Source organism: Nyctereutes procyonoides, unplaced genomic scaffold, assembly GCF_905146905.1.
Source record: "Nyctereutes procyonoides isolate TBG_1078 unplaced genomic scaffold, NYPRO_anot_genome, whole genome shotgun sequence".
Taxonomy (NCBI): domain Eukaryota; kingdom Metazoa; phylum Chordata; class Mammalia; order Carnivora; family Canidae; genus Nyctereutes; species Nyctereutes procyonoides.
Genome location: NW_026575125.1, coordinates 57156497 through 57170448, shown reverse-complemented (window position 1 = coordinate 57170448; position 13952 = coordinate 57156497). Strand labels below are relative to the sequence as shown.

General features: G+C 37.6%; 1 protein-coding gene across 4 annotated transcripts in view; it reads left to right on the top strand.

Moving 5' to 3' along the window:
- ABCB7 (ATP binding cassette subfamily B member 7) overlaps nucleotides 1–8699 on the top strand; it is a 186781-nt gene extending 178082 nt beyond the window's left edge. For all 4 annotated transcript variants that reach the window (XM_055337807.1, XM_055337808.1, XM_055337805.1 and 1 more), the window contains one exon: nucleotides 7429–8699. In XM_055337807.1, coding sequence (XP_055193782.1) covers nucleotides 7429–7644 — 216 coding nt within the window. In that variant the 3' untranslated portion in view covers nucleotides 7645–8699. The remainder of the gene's footprint in view (nucleotides 1–7428) is intronic.
- The last annotated feature ends 5253 nt before the right edge of the window (nucleotides 8700–13952 follow it).

Sequence of the window (13952 nt, the reverse complement as noted above, 5' to 3'; positions counted from 1 at the left end):
TTAGGATTTTTTCTGTATCTCTTTTTTTTTTTTTTTGTAAATTTAACTACAGTATGTCTTGGTGTTGGCCTGCTTTTGTTGAATTTGATAGGAGTTCTCCCATCCAAAAACCTTCTCCCTTTTCTCTCTTCTTCTGGGACTTCTTCTTGGGATACAAATGTAATTATGTTTCATGGAGTCACTGAGTTCCTTAAATTTACTTTTTCATCCTAGATTTTTCCCTCCTTTGTATCAGTTCCCTTATTTTCCATAATTGTATCTTCTGTATCATTTATTCATTCCTCTGCTTCTTCCTTCCTTGTGGTCATGGCATCCAGTCAGTTTTGAATCTTAGTTATTGCATTTTTAATTTTGCCCTGGTTGTTTTAAAGCTCTTTTATCTCAGTGTTAAGGATCTCCCTGGTCTCTTCTATGGTTTTCTCAATCCCAGCTAGTATCCTTATGATTGTTGCTTTAATTTCTGAATCAAGCATATTACTTACATCTATTTTGTTTAGATCCTTGACCATGACCTTTTCTTGTTCTTTTATTTGTCCTGAATTCCTGTCTTGGCATTTTGTCTAGGTCTCTGTATTCTTTTATGTGTTACAAAAGTCTGTTATGCTTCCTGCTCTTGATAGTAATGACTTTATGTAGAAAAGATCATACAATGTCCAGGGCATGGGACTTCATTAAGTGTCTCTGGTGTGCTATATGTACTCTGCTGCTGTGTTATGGCTGCTCTATGCTTCAAATCAGTACTCTGCAGTTTCTCCTTGCCTACAATGGGTAGTGTCTGGACCTTGGCCAGAGTCTGACTGGTTTTAACTAGTTGTATTCTGGTCTGCTTTTTAAAAGGAGACCTGGTGCCATTTACACTAGAGCTGAAGCTTTGCAGAAGTCTGTGGTCAGTAGACATGATGCCTATGGGGGTTTGTGCTGGTCTTTGGGAGGAGGAGCCTGCTGTGTTAGTTCTCAGGCACACTTGCCTCAGGAAAGCAAAACCAGTAGAGTGCAGAGAGGCAAGGTTGGTGTAAGCAATTAAGCAGCCTGTGTTGGCGCTCTTCTGTTTATTGAAGTTAATTTATGGTGGAGGGCAGTGGAAGGAAGTGGCACCTGCCAGTTCCTTTTTCCCGAGAGAGGGAAGTTCATGCTCATGAATGTCAGGGAAGCACTCCCAGAGGAGCAAATAAAGTCCCTTTATGCACCCTAAGTGTTTTTTAGATCATTGTTTTCTCACTCTCTATGTCTGGGTTGCTTGCCTGCCTCTTACAGTACAGTGCATATTGGTCTCTTCTCCAGTGAGGCTGGCTGAGTTTTTAAAACTCTAATCTTTAGCGACCTGGTGTGGTGGGGACCTGTGCTGGTCTGGGGGAGGGTTTTGCTGTGCTGAGGGTGGTACAGGCTTAAGACAGAAGGGCAGTCTCACCAGAGCTCAGGAGTGTGGAATTTGGAGCAAAGCTCACTAAGCAGCCAATGTCTGGTTTCACTATCCTCAGCAGGTGTCTCTGTACCTATTCTGAGGGGTGAGGGAAGGAAAATATTGCCCACTGGCTCCTTTGCCCCCAAAGAGGCAATGGTACCCATCTCAGATGCACTCCAGAAAGGGGGAGCCATTTTTCCCAGTGCATCTCAGGAGATCTCATAATGCCATCTGCCCCTGGTTTACCTTCCTGCCTTCTCTATGGGAGAACTGCAGCACCCTCAGGGCTTTGTACCATCTATGCCAGGGACCTCTAAAACTTCAGTCTTCAAGCCCTGCTGGCTGAAAAAAAACTCACGAAAATCACCCCCTCTTGTTTTCTCAGTTAATGGGTTTGGGAAGTGTATTCATTGTGTGATTCCCTGTGTGCTCCTCTCTCTTGCCTCCCTCTGCTACCTGGGCTCCTTCACCTCTACAGCACCTAAGATCCATTTCTCCCCCAAACCAGGTTTCTGCATCTCCTACCTTTTACGATGTGGCCTCCTCTCTCTCTAGTTGTGTACTTTGTTCTGTCAGTCTTCAGATTGATTTCTTGGGTATTCAGAATGATTTGATACTTATCTAGCTGTGTTTGAGGCATGCAGCAAGCCTACAGTTCTCCAATTACTCTACCACCTTAGCTCCTCTATTTTTATATTATTTTTATTTTTATTTTTGAACCATAATAATATTTTTATATATTAAAAGTTTTGAAAATCAGCAAGGATGGGGAAAAACAAAAGGTGATTACAACCATAAGGAAGTGAAACTAACTGCATAACAAATTGATAACAAGCATACAGAAAGAAAACAGTCCAAGTAACTGTTGAACATGTTACTCTGATTATTTACCCTTAGTGGAATTAAGGACAAAAATAAATCAAAATTTGAACCTAATTTTGTTATTAGTAGTACTATGGGAGTAGACTGTTTTAAACTGGTTTTTTTTTGGTATATTTTAAGTGTGAGCATATGCATAAGTATATCAATGTTGTAAAACAGAAAGATAAAAATATGGAACAGGAGAAAAATAGGAGCAACCTTGTGACATTACATTGGAATAGAATTATCAGTATGAATTCAAGATTATAAGGATTATAAAGAAGTCCCTAACTTTTCACCAGAAAGGCCTGGAAGCATTGAAATCCCAATAGTAATAAGTATAACAAGCATGTAGATCTTGAGTACTAAATATTATTCCTCACTAAAAGAAACCAAATTCTTTGAATAAAAGACTGATTCAATATCTGGAGTGAGTAAAGTAATGAATACTTATCACAAGGACACAAGAACTATTTTGCGTTGGCTCCCACTGGCCCAATGTAGGATAATTTGAACATAAAAAAAAACAATAATAATATTTATGAATTACAACATGTTCAGTAAGAAATTATGCTATAATGCAATGCAAAAGTATGGGGAAAGGGAAAGCTCTTCCTTAAGAAGGATGTCAGCACTTGTAAAAGGAATGATAAAATTTTGAAAATCATATTTTGCAACTACCATTGTAATAATGACTGCAGGTAACGATCATCATTGGTTGCTAAAACTATATGGTGAGAAATTATTGGGAAATGGGATATTTACACAGTTTCAAAATGTAACCTATAGACTTTTACTTATTAATTTCAAAGAGAAAAAGTATCCTTAAAATAGAGAAGTCTGGTACACTCCCTTAACCAAATGATCAAACTTAATATTATTAATTCTGGTGCAAAGCAACATTGTGTACCACCTGATCTGACACACTAGGGCGCATCACCTATATTGTATTTCTACCAAAAATGTTTAGCATGGATCTAATAAGCAGGAGCAACTAAACAAAACAACTTAAATGGCATTCTTTAAAAAAACATACCTGGACATTTTAGAAGTGTCAGTGTCACACATACCTAAACAGACTAGGAAAACTTATAAATTCAGTGTACTGATCATGATTGGATTCTGGGTGGAAAAATATGTATATAAAGGGACAGTGGGTGAAATCTGACTATGGACTATGTGTTTTATAAATTTCTTTGGTGTGATAACATTTGTATTCTAGTCAGTATGAAAGTATTCTTGTTTTTAGGAAATATATACTAATGAAATATTTAGGAATGAAATGTAATGATGTCTGTAACTAATTCTCAAATGAATTAGCAAAAAGTATAAATTTAGAGGATGAAGTGGGAAAAAGTGTCTGTGGCAGTTGCTAAACTAGAAGCATGAGTTTCCAGATTGAAAGGGTCTACCAAGTACCCAGCACGATTAATGGAAAGGAAAAGATACACACATCACAGCACATTATCATAAAATTTCAGAGTTGAAGATAAATAAAACAACCTTAAAAGTTATAAGAAGAATACCTCAAAGGGGAGTTGATCATGAGGGAATTGAACTAATAGATTACCTAATATGATAATGAGAAAAATAATATTCAGATTGGGCTTCATAATTCTGGAAGAAAGTTTAGCGAGAATTACCAATAGTGACATAGAAAACTAAGAAAATGAAAAAACAAGGCAATTACTAAGTCCAGGAAGAATTAAAACTTTTATGAGAAAAAATATATATAGGAGGCAGGGCAAGATGGCGTAAGAGTAGGGTCCCCAAGTCACCTGTCCCCACCAACTTACCTAGTTAGATCACTTTCAAATCATCCTGAAAACCTACGAATTCGGTCTGAGATTTAAAGAGAAGAGCTGGAATGCTACAGAGAGAAGAGTTCAGTCGGGCAGGATCCCAGGAGGGACAGGGATGCCCTCAGGCTCCCAGGGGCACTAAGAAAGAAACTGCGCCCCAGGGGAGAGTGCGCCACACACCACTAGCTGAGCTCCCTAAAGGGCTGGAGCGCGAGCCCCCTCGGCCCGGGAGCAGCTCGAGGGACGGCTCCGTGTGGAGGGGGCTGCAGCCGGGGAGCGCGATTCTAGCGGTGCAGGCCCTGGAGCCCAGGGCGCTGGGGGACACAGCCCAAGATCCAACGCTCCCCCTGGGACAGGCAGAGGCCGAGAGGACACAGGACAGCAAGGACGCTCCTGCTGCCTGGCGGCCCTGAACTGTGCAGATCAGCGCCCTCCGCCGGTGGAGCATCCAGGCCCCTGCGGACTGGGAGCTGCGGTAGTTACTGCTGAAGCTGACCCCAGGGCTGGAGAGCTGGCCGCCGCCACTTTGTTGTTCCTCCTGGTGTCACCTTGTACCTGTGGCTGAGCAGGGGCCTCACAGGATAAACAGCTCCCACTGAGCCGTGCACCTGGCAGGGGACTGAGAAGCTCTCCCAGGTGCACACACCTGAGAATCAACACAGTAGGCCCCTCCCTCAGAAGACCCACTGGAAGGACAGGGGAAAAGCAAGTTATTGACCAAACTGTACTGGAAAGTTCCAGGGGAAGTGGAGGGATTTACAGTATATAGAATCAGAGAATATTCCCACTTGTTTTTTGTTTTCTGTTTGTGTCCCCCCCCCTTTTTTTTTCCTTTTTTCTATTTTTCTCCTTTTTCCAGTACAACTTGTTTTGGCCACTCTTCACTGAGCAAAATGACTAGAAGGAAAAACTGACCTCAAAAGAAAGAATCAGAAACAGTCCTCTCTCCCACAGAGTTACAAAATTTGGATAACTATTCAATGTCAGAAAGCCAATTCAGAAGCACTATTATAAAGCTACTGGTGGCTCTAGAAATAAGCATACAGGACTCAAGAGACTTCATGACTGCAGAATTTAGATCTAATCAGGCAGAAATTAAAAATCAATCAAATGAGATGCAAACCAAACTGGAGGTCCTAACGACAAGGGTTAACGAGGTAGAAGAACGAGTGAGTGACATAGAAGACAAGTTGATGGCAAAGAGGGAAACTGAGGAAAAAAAGACAAAAGACCACGAGGATAGATTAAGGGAAGTAAATGACAGCCTGAGGAAGAAAAACCTACATTTAATTGGGGTTCCCAAGGGTGCTGAAAGGGACAGAGGTCCAGAATATGTATTTGAACAAATCATAGCTGAGAACTTCCCTAAACTGGAAAGGGAAACAAGCATTCAGATCCAGGAGATAGATTCCCCCCCTAAAATCAATAAAAACCGCTCAACACCTCGACATTTAATAGTGAAACTTGCAAATTCCAAAGATAAAGAGAAGATCCTTAAAGCAGCAAGAGAGAAGAAATCCATTACCTTTATGGGGAGAAGCATTAGGATAACAGCAGACCTCTCCACCGAGACCTGGCAGGCCAGAAAGGGCTGGAAGGATATATTCAGGGTCCCAAATGAGAAGAACCTGCAGCCAAGAATACTATATCCAGCAAGGTTCTCATTCAGAACAGAAGGAGACATAAAGAGCTTCCAAGATAGGCAGAAACTGAAAGAATATGTGGCCACCTAAACAGCTCTGCAAAAAATATTAAGGGGGACTCTGTAAGAGAAAGAGGAAGTCCAAGGAAATAATCCACAAAAACAGGGACTGAATAGGTATCATGATGACACTAAATTCATATCTTTCAGTAGTAACTCTGAACGTGAATGGGCTTAATGACCCCATGAAAAAGCGCAGGGTTTCAGACTGGATAAAAAAGCAAGACCCATCTACTGCTTACAAGAGACTCATTTTAGACATAAGGACACCTCCAGCCTGAAAATAAAAGGTTGGAATACCATTTACCATTCAAATGGTCCTCAAAAGAAAAAATATATAAAATTTTAGTACCTACTTTACTCAACAGGTAATGCTTTACATGGTCATAATAAGGAAAACACTGAATATCAACACTTGTGCTAATACATATATGTATGTGTAAATACCAGAAGAAATAGCTATGCATTTGAGAATAGGAAATAGTCAAGCATGAAGGAGAAGACAAAAGACCTTTTTATTTTAAGCTTTTTAATCTTAAGTTTTTAAGATCTATACATTGGTGCTTAATACAAATAAAAGTAATTTAAAATATATTTTATACGTTTTTACTACTTATTAATTCAAATGTAATTAATTTGAATAAAAGATTGATTCAGTATCTGGAGTAATGAGTACTTATAGTAATATTAATATTATTATAAGTATAATATTAAATGATGATAATTATTTGTGATTTATTTCATTGGTATTTCCACAAAAGTAATTCTTTGTTTTCTAGTAGCTTTTGATGAAGTTTTCACTGAGGATTTTATTTTGTTTGTTTTTGACAGTGTTAAATAGAAAAATATGAAATATGTAATCCATGGGGAGTTTTGTGCCAGTGAAGTGGTCCATACATGCCAAGATTGAGAACTACACTCTTCACAATCCAGAAGAATTAAATAGCTGAGCAAAATAGTTCATTTTTAAGCTGCCTAGCTAGCAATGAAAGAGGAGCCTTAAATTAACCACTCAGATGTGGAAACAAATTTTAGTTGTTTTGTTTAAGGGTATATTTGTAAAAGTCCTATAACTGGGAGTACCAGTAAAAGTGACAAAATTCCTTTTGTCTCCCAGCGTGTTAAGCAGTAGCTGTCAAGAGACAAATTAATTGTAGATAAGAGTTTGGAATCTATACCACATCTCCAAAGTTAAGTTTAATATTCATTGTTAACAAAAATAGCTACTGAAAGAAGTAAGCTTTTCAGGAGAAAACTTATTTTAAAGTATATGTCAGGATTTCAGGGTATTATTTTTAAGTCCCTTTAATAGATAATAGTGCTTTTGATTAAATATTTATCAGTTACAATCACCTTTAAATTTTTTCACCCTTTTGTCCTTCAAAATTAAAAATAAAACTTTAAAATTTTATTTCTTTTAAGTGAAATGGTGTACAGTGTATGGGATTTCACAGCTTTTTGTTTGTTCACTGGACTAATAGTTTAACAGTAAAAAAAGCATTCCTACCTCAATTTTTCCCACTTGTACTATGGTTGAGGAATTTGGAGAGGCACTAAATGAATGCAAATCCTTCAGAGTCCATAGTTAGAAATTATGTATTTTCAGTTATTATGCTAGTTATATGACTTTTTTCTTTATTTCTCTTGCTTTTGCTTTTTAGGGTAAGATAGCTGAACGTGGTACCCACCATGGCTTGCTTGCAAACCCTGGCAGTATCTATTCAGAAATGTGGCATACACAGAGTAGCCGTGTGCAGAACCATGGTAACCCCACATGGGATGCAAAGAAAGAAAATGTGTCCAAAGAGGAGGAAAGGAAGAAGCTACAAGAAGAAATTGTCAACAGTGTAAAAGGCTGTGGAAACTGTTCCTGCTAAGTTGTATGAGACATTTTTTTTGACACATTTGCACTGAAGCAGAATTGTTTTATTAAAAAAAATTATACATTCCCATTTTCTATAATCCTTCTTTTAGGTGACATTTATTTGAAAAGGAGTTTGAGTTTTATATATCTTTCACAATATTTAATGTGAGGTCTGTATTTAGCCCCAGATTATTTTCTTGTTACTGCCTTAGTTGTGCCCTAAGCATAGTTTTTGTTACCATTTCACTTTTCCCCATTTCTATTTTTGAGGCCTGATAGCCATTTGATATCTATAACCAGATGAATTACACTGGATTCCAAATTTTAATAGTTTTTTAAATCTGCTTTATGTTGACAATTGAGATGGAAAGTATCCATTTCTTAAAAAAAAAAGGACAGTAAAAATTCATTGTTTCTCCTCCTCTCTCCCCACTCACATACTTTAATAATAGCAACTCTTTCGTTTTTTAAAAGCATTTGCAATTGTATATCTTTTGGAGGAAAAGCTTTAATTTTCATGTATGTATGTAGAATGTTCTTCATCATTAACCAGCATCTCTATTGTTGGGAATTTTATTTTTTCATCAAAATGATTTACTGCTTTTATTTTGGACCAAAATTTATAGTTTTCTCTTTAAACACTTAACACCCTGATGTGATTTCACAGTTGTTCTGCTGGGAATGATCTAAAAAGCTTAAAAAGTTAATTGTTCTTCTATTTCCATCTTAACTATAGTGCTTTGCCTGTCTGAAGTTATATAAGGAAACAACTAAATGGAATGTATGCATGCATATATATGTGTGTATGCACATGTTCATATATGTATTTAAAGTAACAACCACTTAAAATTATTAATGACCTTGAGGTAAATAAGAGAAGATTATATATATATATACTCTAGATGATTGGGACTTTAATCAGTGTTGACATGTTAGAATTTATTACAAGGTTTTCCCTTCCTTTTTCAGTAATTTAATGAGTTCATTTAAGTGTGACATAACAAGGAAGAGCCCAAACAAAACAAGTTTTACCTGCTAAATAATTAATAAAACGTTGTTATATGTTCACTGAGAAGCTCCTCTCTTTTCCAATTTGAATAGCTTCTTTTTGAAGAAGCTTATTTTATAATTTTCATATGATTAGAGGTGGTCTCTAGACCACTGGATCATGTGGTCATTAACCAGTATTTTCAGCTAATAAAAACTTGAATTACCTGAAAAACACAATTATAAGAGCCATTAAGTAAGCCTTAAATATTTTTCTCTTATTAAGATACAGTAAAACAATAGGCAAAACAAAAGAAAAGCTTCCTAGGATGATTCACTCAGAAGAAAATGTCAAGAAAAGGGGCATTTATTATAATAATAATTTTACATTACAATATTACATATTCACATAAGAGGCTATAAAGTATAAATTTTTAAATCAATGTTGAAACATAATTTTTTTAATGGATTGGGATGAATAAGCTACAGTTTTAGAATATGGGCTCTGAAAATGGAGCAAGATGATACAGTTTTCTCATCCATTTTAAAGATTGTATATTTTCTTTCTACAGGAATCCCAGTTTACAAAAATTAAATTGAAACCAGGGTAATTTGGGATCAGATTTGGAAATTTTTCAACAGTTAAAGTCTGAGGGTCAGCTGTGAGAATTATAAAGAGGCCTAGGCATTTGGACAAACTCAGAGTATGCATTTACTTTTCCTCTACAGGGATTTGCACCTTTTATACACCTTAAGATAAATATTTTGCCTTTTCCCTTAGATGTTGACAAAGATAAGTTTGCACAAATGGCTAGTTTAAAAATAAGTTTTGAGGGACACCTGGGTGGCTCACTCTCTTAAGCGCTCAACTCTGGATTTCAGTTCAATTATGATTTTAGAATCATGAGATCAAGCCCTGCATCAGGCTCTAAGCTGGGCATAGAACCTGCTTAAGATTCTCTCACTCCCTCTGCCTGTCCCCCACCCTACCCCTGCACGTTCACATTCTCTCTTTCTCTCTCTCTCTCTCTCTCTCCCCCTCTCCCTCTCCCTCTCCCTCTCCCTCTCATAAATAAGTTGTTTTAACCAGCTTAAGATTCTCTCCTGCCCTTCCCCCACCAACCCCCCCACCCTCTCTCTCTTTCTCTCATAAATGAACAGATAATAAGTAAAAATAAGTTTTGCTTTAAGGACAAGATATTTAAAGATTATATGAATTCTTGTTCCCGAATCACTGTCTATATTGTCATCTCACTGTCATCCTTCCTAATTGCTGGATGTGTCAGTGAGTAGCAACTTTTGCCAATGTAGATTCATAATTCATATATACCTTGTACCTTTATCATTGGATATTCTGTTGTGGATTAGTAGTTAAAAGCTTTTAAATATAGTTGCATTGGCAGCTTTCTTAAATTATAGAAAATCCCCTTTCCCCCTGCTTTGAGTATATAGATTTTGAATGTAAACTGTATAGTAAATGACAATATTAAGTCAAATAAGCTGGTTAAAACTGATTAGTTAAGACAAAATGACTCAGCAAGGGAGGCTCTTTTACCACAGTTTTTTTTATTGTTACAGCAATTTATGCAGATAATTATTACTAAATAAACAATATGTGTTTGTTAGAAATGGGTGGCGCATTGAAGCAACTCTTTTTCTGCATTGCATAGGGAGAACTGATATTTTGTCCTTCACACCTTCAGAGTAAGTATGGATAATTAGTAGACACTCTGGAAGTATGGCCTTAGATCCTTATGCAGAAGGTGAAAACTTGGGACGCCTGGGTGTCTCACCAGTTGAACGTCTGCTTTTAGCGCAGATCGTGATCCCAGTCCAGGGATCGAGTCCCGCATCAGGCTCCCTGCGAAGAGCCTGCTTTTCCCTCTATGTCTCTGCCTTTCTCTCTATGTCTCTCATGAATAAATAAATAAAATCTTTTAAAAAATAAAAAAAAGAAGGTGAAAACTTGGAATTGCCTCAGAGAAAGTAATCGCTTGCAGAGTTCATAATATGGGTAAAATGATAGGAAATTATGGTACTTTCATTTAGCTGTCACATTTTTGATGACCAATCAGTGAAAGGCAGCTCTCTGTTGCCCCAAGTTTTTCAGTTCTAATGATTAGGGAGGAAACCTTTGGGGTAGAGAAATTTTTGACTGCAAAGCATGCAAAACTAGCATTTTGATTAAGTAGAGTTGGAAATGAAGTGCCTGTTCTAATTAAAAAGTTGGAACATTTTGGTTTAAAAAGGCAGTGGAAAAAAAAATAAAAAGGCAGTGGATTGTTTTTATATTTCCTGTTCTCACACAGCTGCACAACAATGTTTTTCACTGATTACTTTCTATTCCATTTCTACTTCATAAAATCATAGGATTTTTAGAGTTGGAAGGAATATAGAGGTCTTTAATACAGTTTCCTCATAAGGAAACTGAATTTCAGGAGAAGTTACTGAGCTTGCTAGGAGCCAAGTTGGAATGAAAACCCTGGCTCTTGACACCTACTCCATTTCTGTTTTTGCTGTATATTTCTGCTCAGAAGTTAGGTTTAAAATATATTGAAGGCTAATACTTCGAGAATGTTGAAGTGAGCTCAGTAGACCCTCTCCACCAAAACAACTGTTTGAAATTATGTTTTTAAAACAATAATTTAAAGTCTTTAGAAATTGTCCAAAGAGCATATAGCAATTAGAAAAACATTGATTCAAGAAAACCTATTAAATATCAGAATAGCAGGAGTCTGTGGCGTTTGAAGAATTACCTGCATATCCTCTAGCATAACCAGTCTGTGTTACAGAAGCTCTATCTTGGGTACACTATTCTAGGCAGATGTGGTGAAGATGTTAGGGCTCCTCTCCCCACCTCCCATCCTGGATCTGTGGTTTCAGCTGCCTTGTATTTCTTTCCCCCCAACTCTGTATTGAGAAATTTATTCCACAGACACAGCCAAGAGGACTGGTAACCTTCCACCCTTTAGCCTACATTCTTTTTTTTAAGATTTTATTTATTTATTTATGCATGAGAGACATAGAGAAAGAGGCAGAGACACAAGCAGAAGCAGGCTCCATGCAGGGAGCCCAACATGGGACTCGATCCCAGGTCTCCAGGATCCCACCCTGGGCCAAAGGCAGCGCTAAACCCCTGAGCCACCGGGGCTGCCCCATTCTTTTAGTGGAAACTCTATTCATTGTGTAGGCTGAGAATACTGAGGCCTTGATTTTTTCCACCCTACCTGACTCAAAGTTTGGATGTTTCACTCCAGGAGAGGAAAACTGAGAAGGACTGACACGGTGCTCCAGTGCCCACTCAGGAGGGCTCCTGTTCTAATTAAACAGGAGGTTTTACTCTGGGCCCCTTCCTTCAGGTTCAGTTCAGTGGTGCACAGGTTCTTTTTAAGTGGGAAGGTATGCAATGAGGACAAAGAATTCCACCATTCTGTCTAGGGGACTGACTTCATTTGAAACAGCATGGTGAACTCTGTCCCTATGGACATTGTCAAAACAATGGAGATCTTGATGGAGAGCAATTAGGAAGAGCTGGTACAAGCAAAGCAGCAGAGCAGCCAGAATTTTAATAAAGAGAAATCAAGAGGGAACCAAAAAGAGACCTCCTGGGAGCACAGTCAACTCTCGGGATTGGAAAGACTGTGTACATGTGCTGGTCGGCACCTACTCAGGACAATTAGAACAGAACATGTGGCACACTTAAAAGCATTTCCCAGTACGTGCAGACCCATGAACACAGAGCAAAAGCTTTGCTGGTACAAGGAACTTGACCAAACACAACAATAAAGTGTTCTGATCTAGAAGTGACTATTAGGGATATAGGCATAAAAATAAAATCACATTCCTTGGCAATCTGGAAGACTATATGTCTAAAACTGTGCCCTCCTGGGACAGAAAAGGAACCTCCCAGTTACTAGTTCTTGGCTGAATATGGGTCAAAAGAAAACTCCCTGACATAAAGCAGCCTCTAAGCGCATACACATCCATTGGTAAAGGGTATAAATCTTGCCAGTAAGTGCATTATGCCCACCCAGAGACAACCCTTAGGTGACTAGATAAAATAGATAATATCAGGATGCACACTGCAAGGGAAATAGCCAAGAAAATACTGAGCCCTTGGAGGAGGAGGATCATTATCCAGAGTTGCTTTAAGATACTATTATAAAATGTCCACTTTAAAAAAAAAATAAAATGTCCACTTTATAACAAAAGATTATAAGAAATGCAAAGAAGCAGTGTCATGCATACACAGGAGAAACAGGCGGTAAATGCAGCTTTAAGGAGCCCAGATGGTAGATGTAGCATACAAAGATTTATCAATAAAGAAATATAAATCATTTTAAAAGAACCAAATGGAAATTCTGTAGTTAAGAAGTACAGTAACTGAAATGAGAAATTTACTAGAGGAGCTCAATAGTGTATTTGAGCTGGCCAAAGAAAAGAATCTACAAACTTGAAGATAGACCAGTGGAGAGAATGCAGTCTGAAGAATAGAGATAAAAATGAGAAATATCCTCAAGAGAAATGTGGAACACCATTACAAATACCAATGTATTCATAAAGTAAGTAGCAGAGCAGAGGAAAGGAGCAGAAAAAAATATTCAAAGAGATGGATGGAAACATCTAAATTTGATGAAAAACATTACACATCAAAAAAGCTCAACAAACACCAATTAGGAAAAACACAGATGTTCAAAGCTAAAGATAAGTAGAAAATTGTAAAAGCAATAAGAGAAAAATGACTCCTCACAAACAAGGAAACCCCAATATGATTAACAGGTGAAGTTTCTTATAAGAAACAGTAAAAGCATGAGAGACTCCTAACTCTGGGAAATAAACAAAGGGTAGTGGAAGGGAAGTTGGTCAGGAGGTGACTGGGTGATGGGCACTGAGGGGGGCACTTGAAGGGATGAGCACTGGGTGTTATATGTTGGCAAATCGAACTCCAATAAAAAATATACTACAAAAGTAAAAACCAGAAGACAAAGGGATCACATATTCAAATTGCTGAAATTGAAAAACTGTCAACCAAGAATATTATATCCAAAACTATCAGAAATGAAGGTGAGATAAAGATGTAAGTAAAAAGAAAATGCATTACTAGTAAATCTTTATTACAAGAAATACAAAAATACAAAGGAAATTATTCAGGCAAAAAGCAGGTGACACCAGACGGTAATTCAAATACATAAAACTGAGCACCAATAAAGTCTCTTGTGTAGATACTTAATAAAAGTATAATTGCATGTTTCTTCTTTCTTTTAGAAGAACTTACATTTTCCACTGGAAAATAATTATTGAGATCCCATCAGTTGTACAGCCTGCTTCTGACAT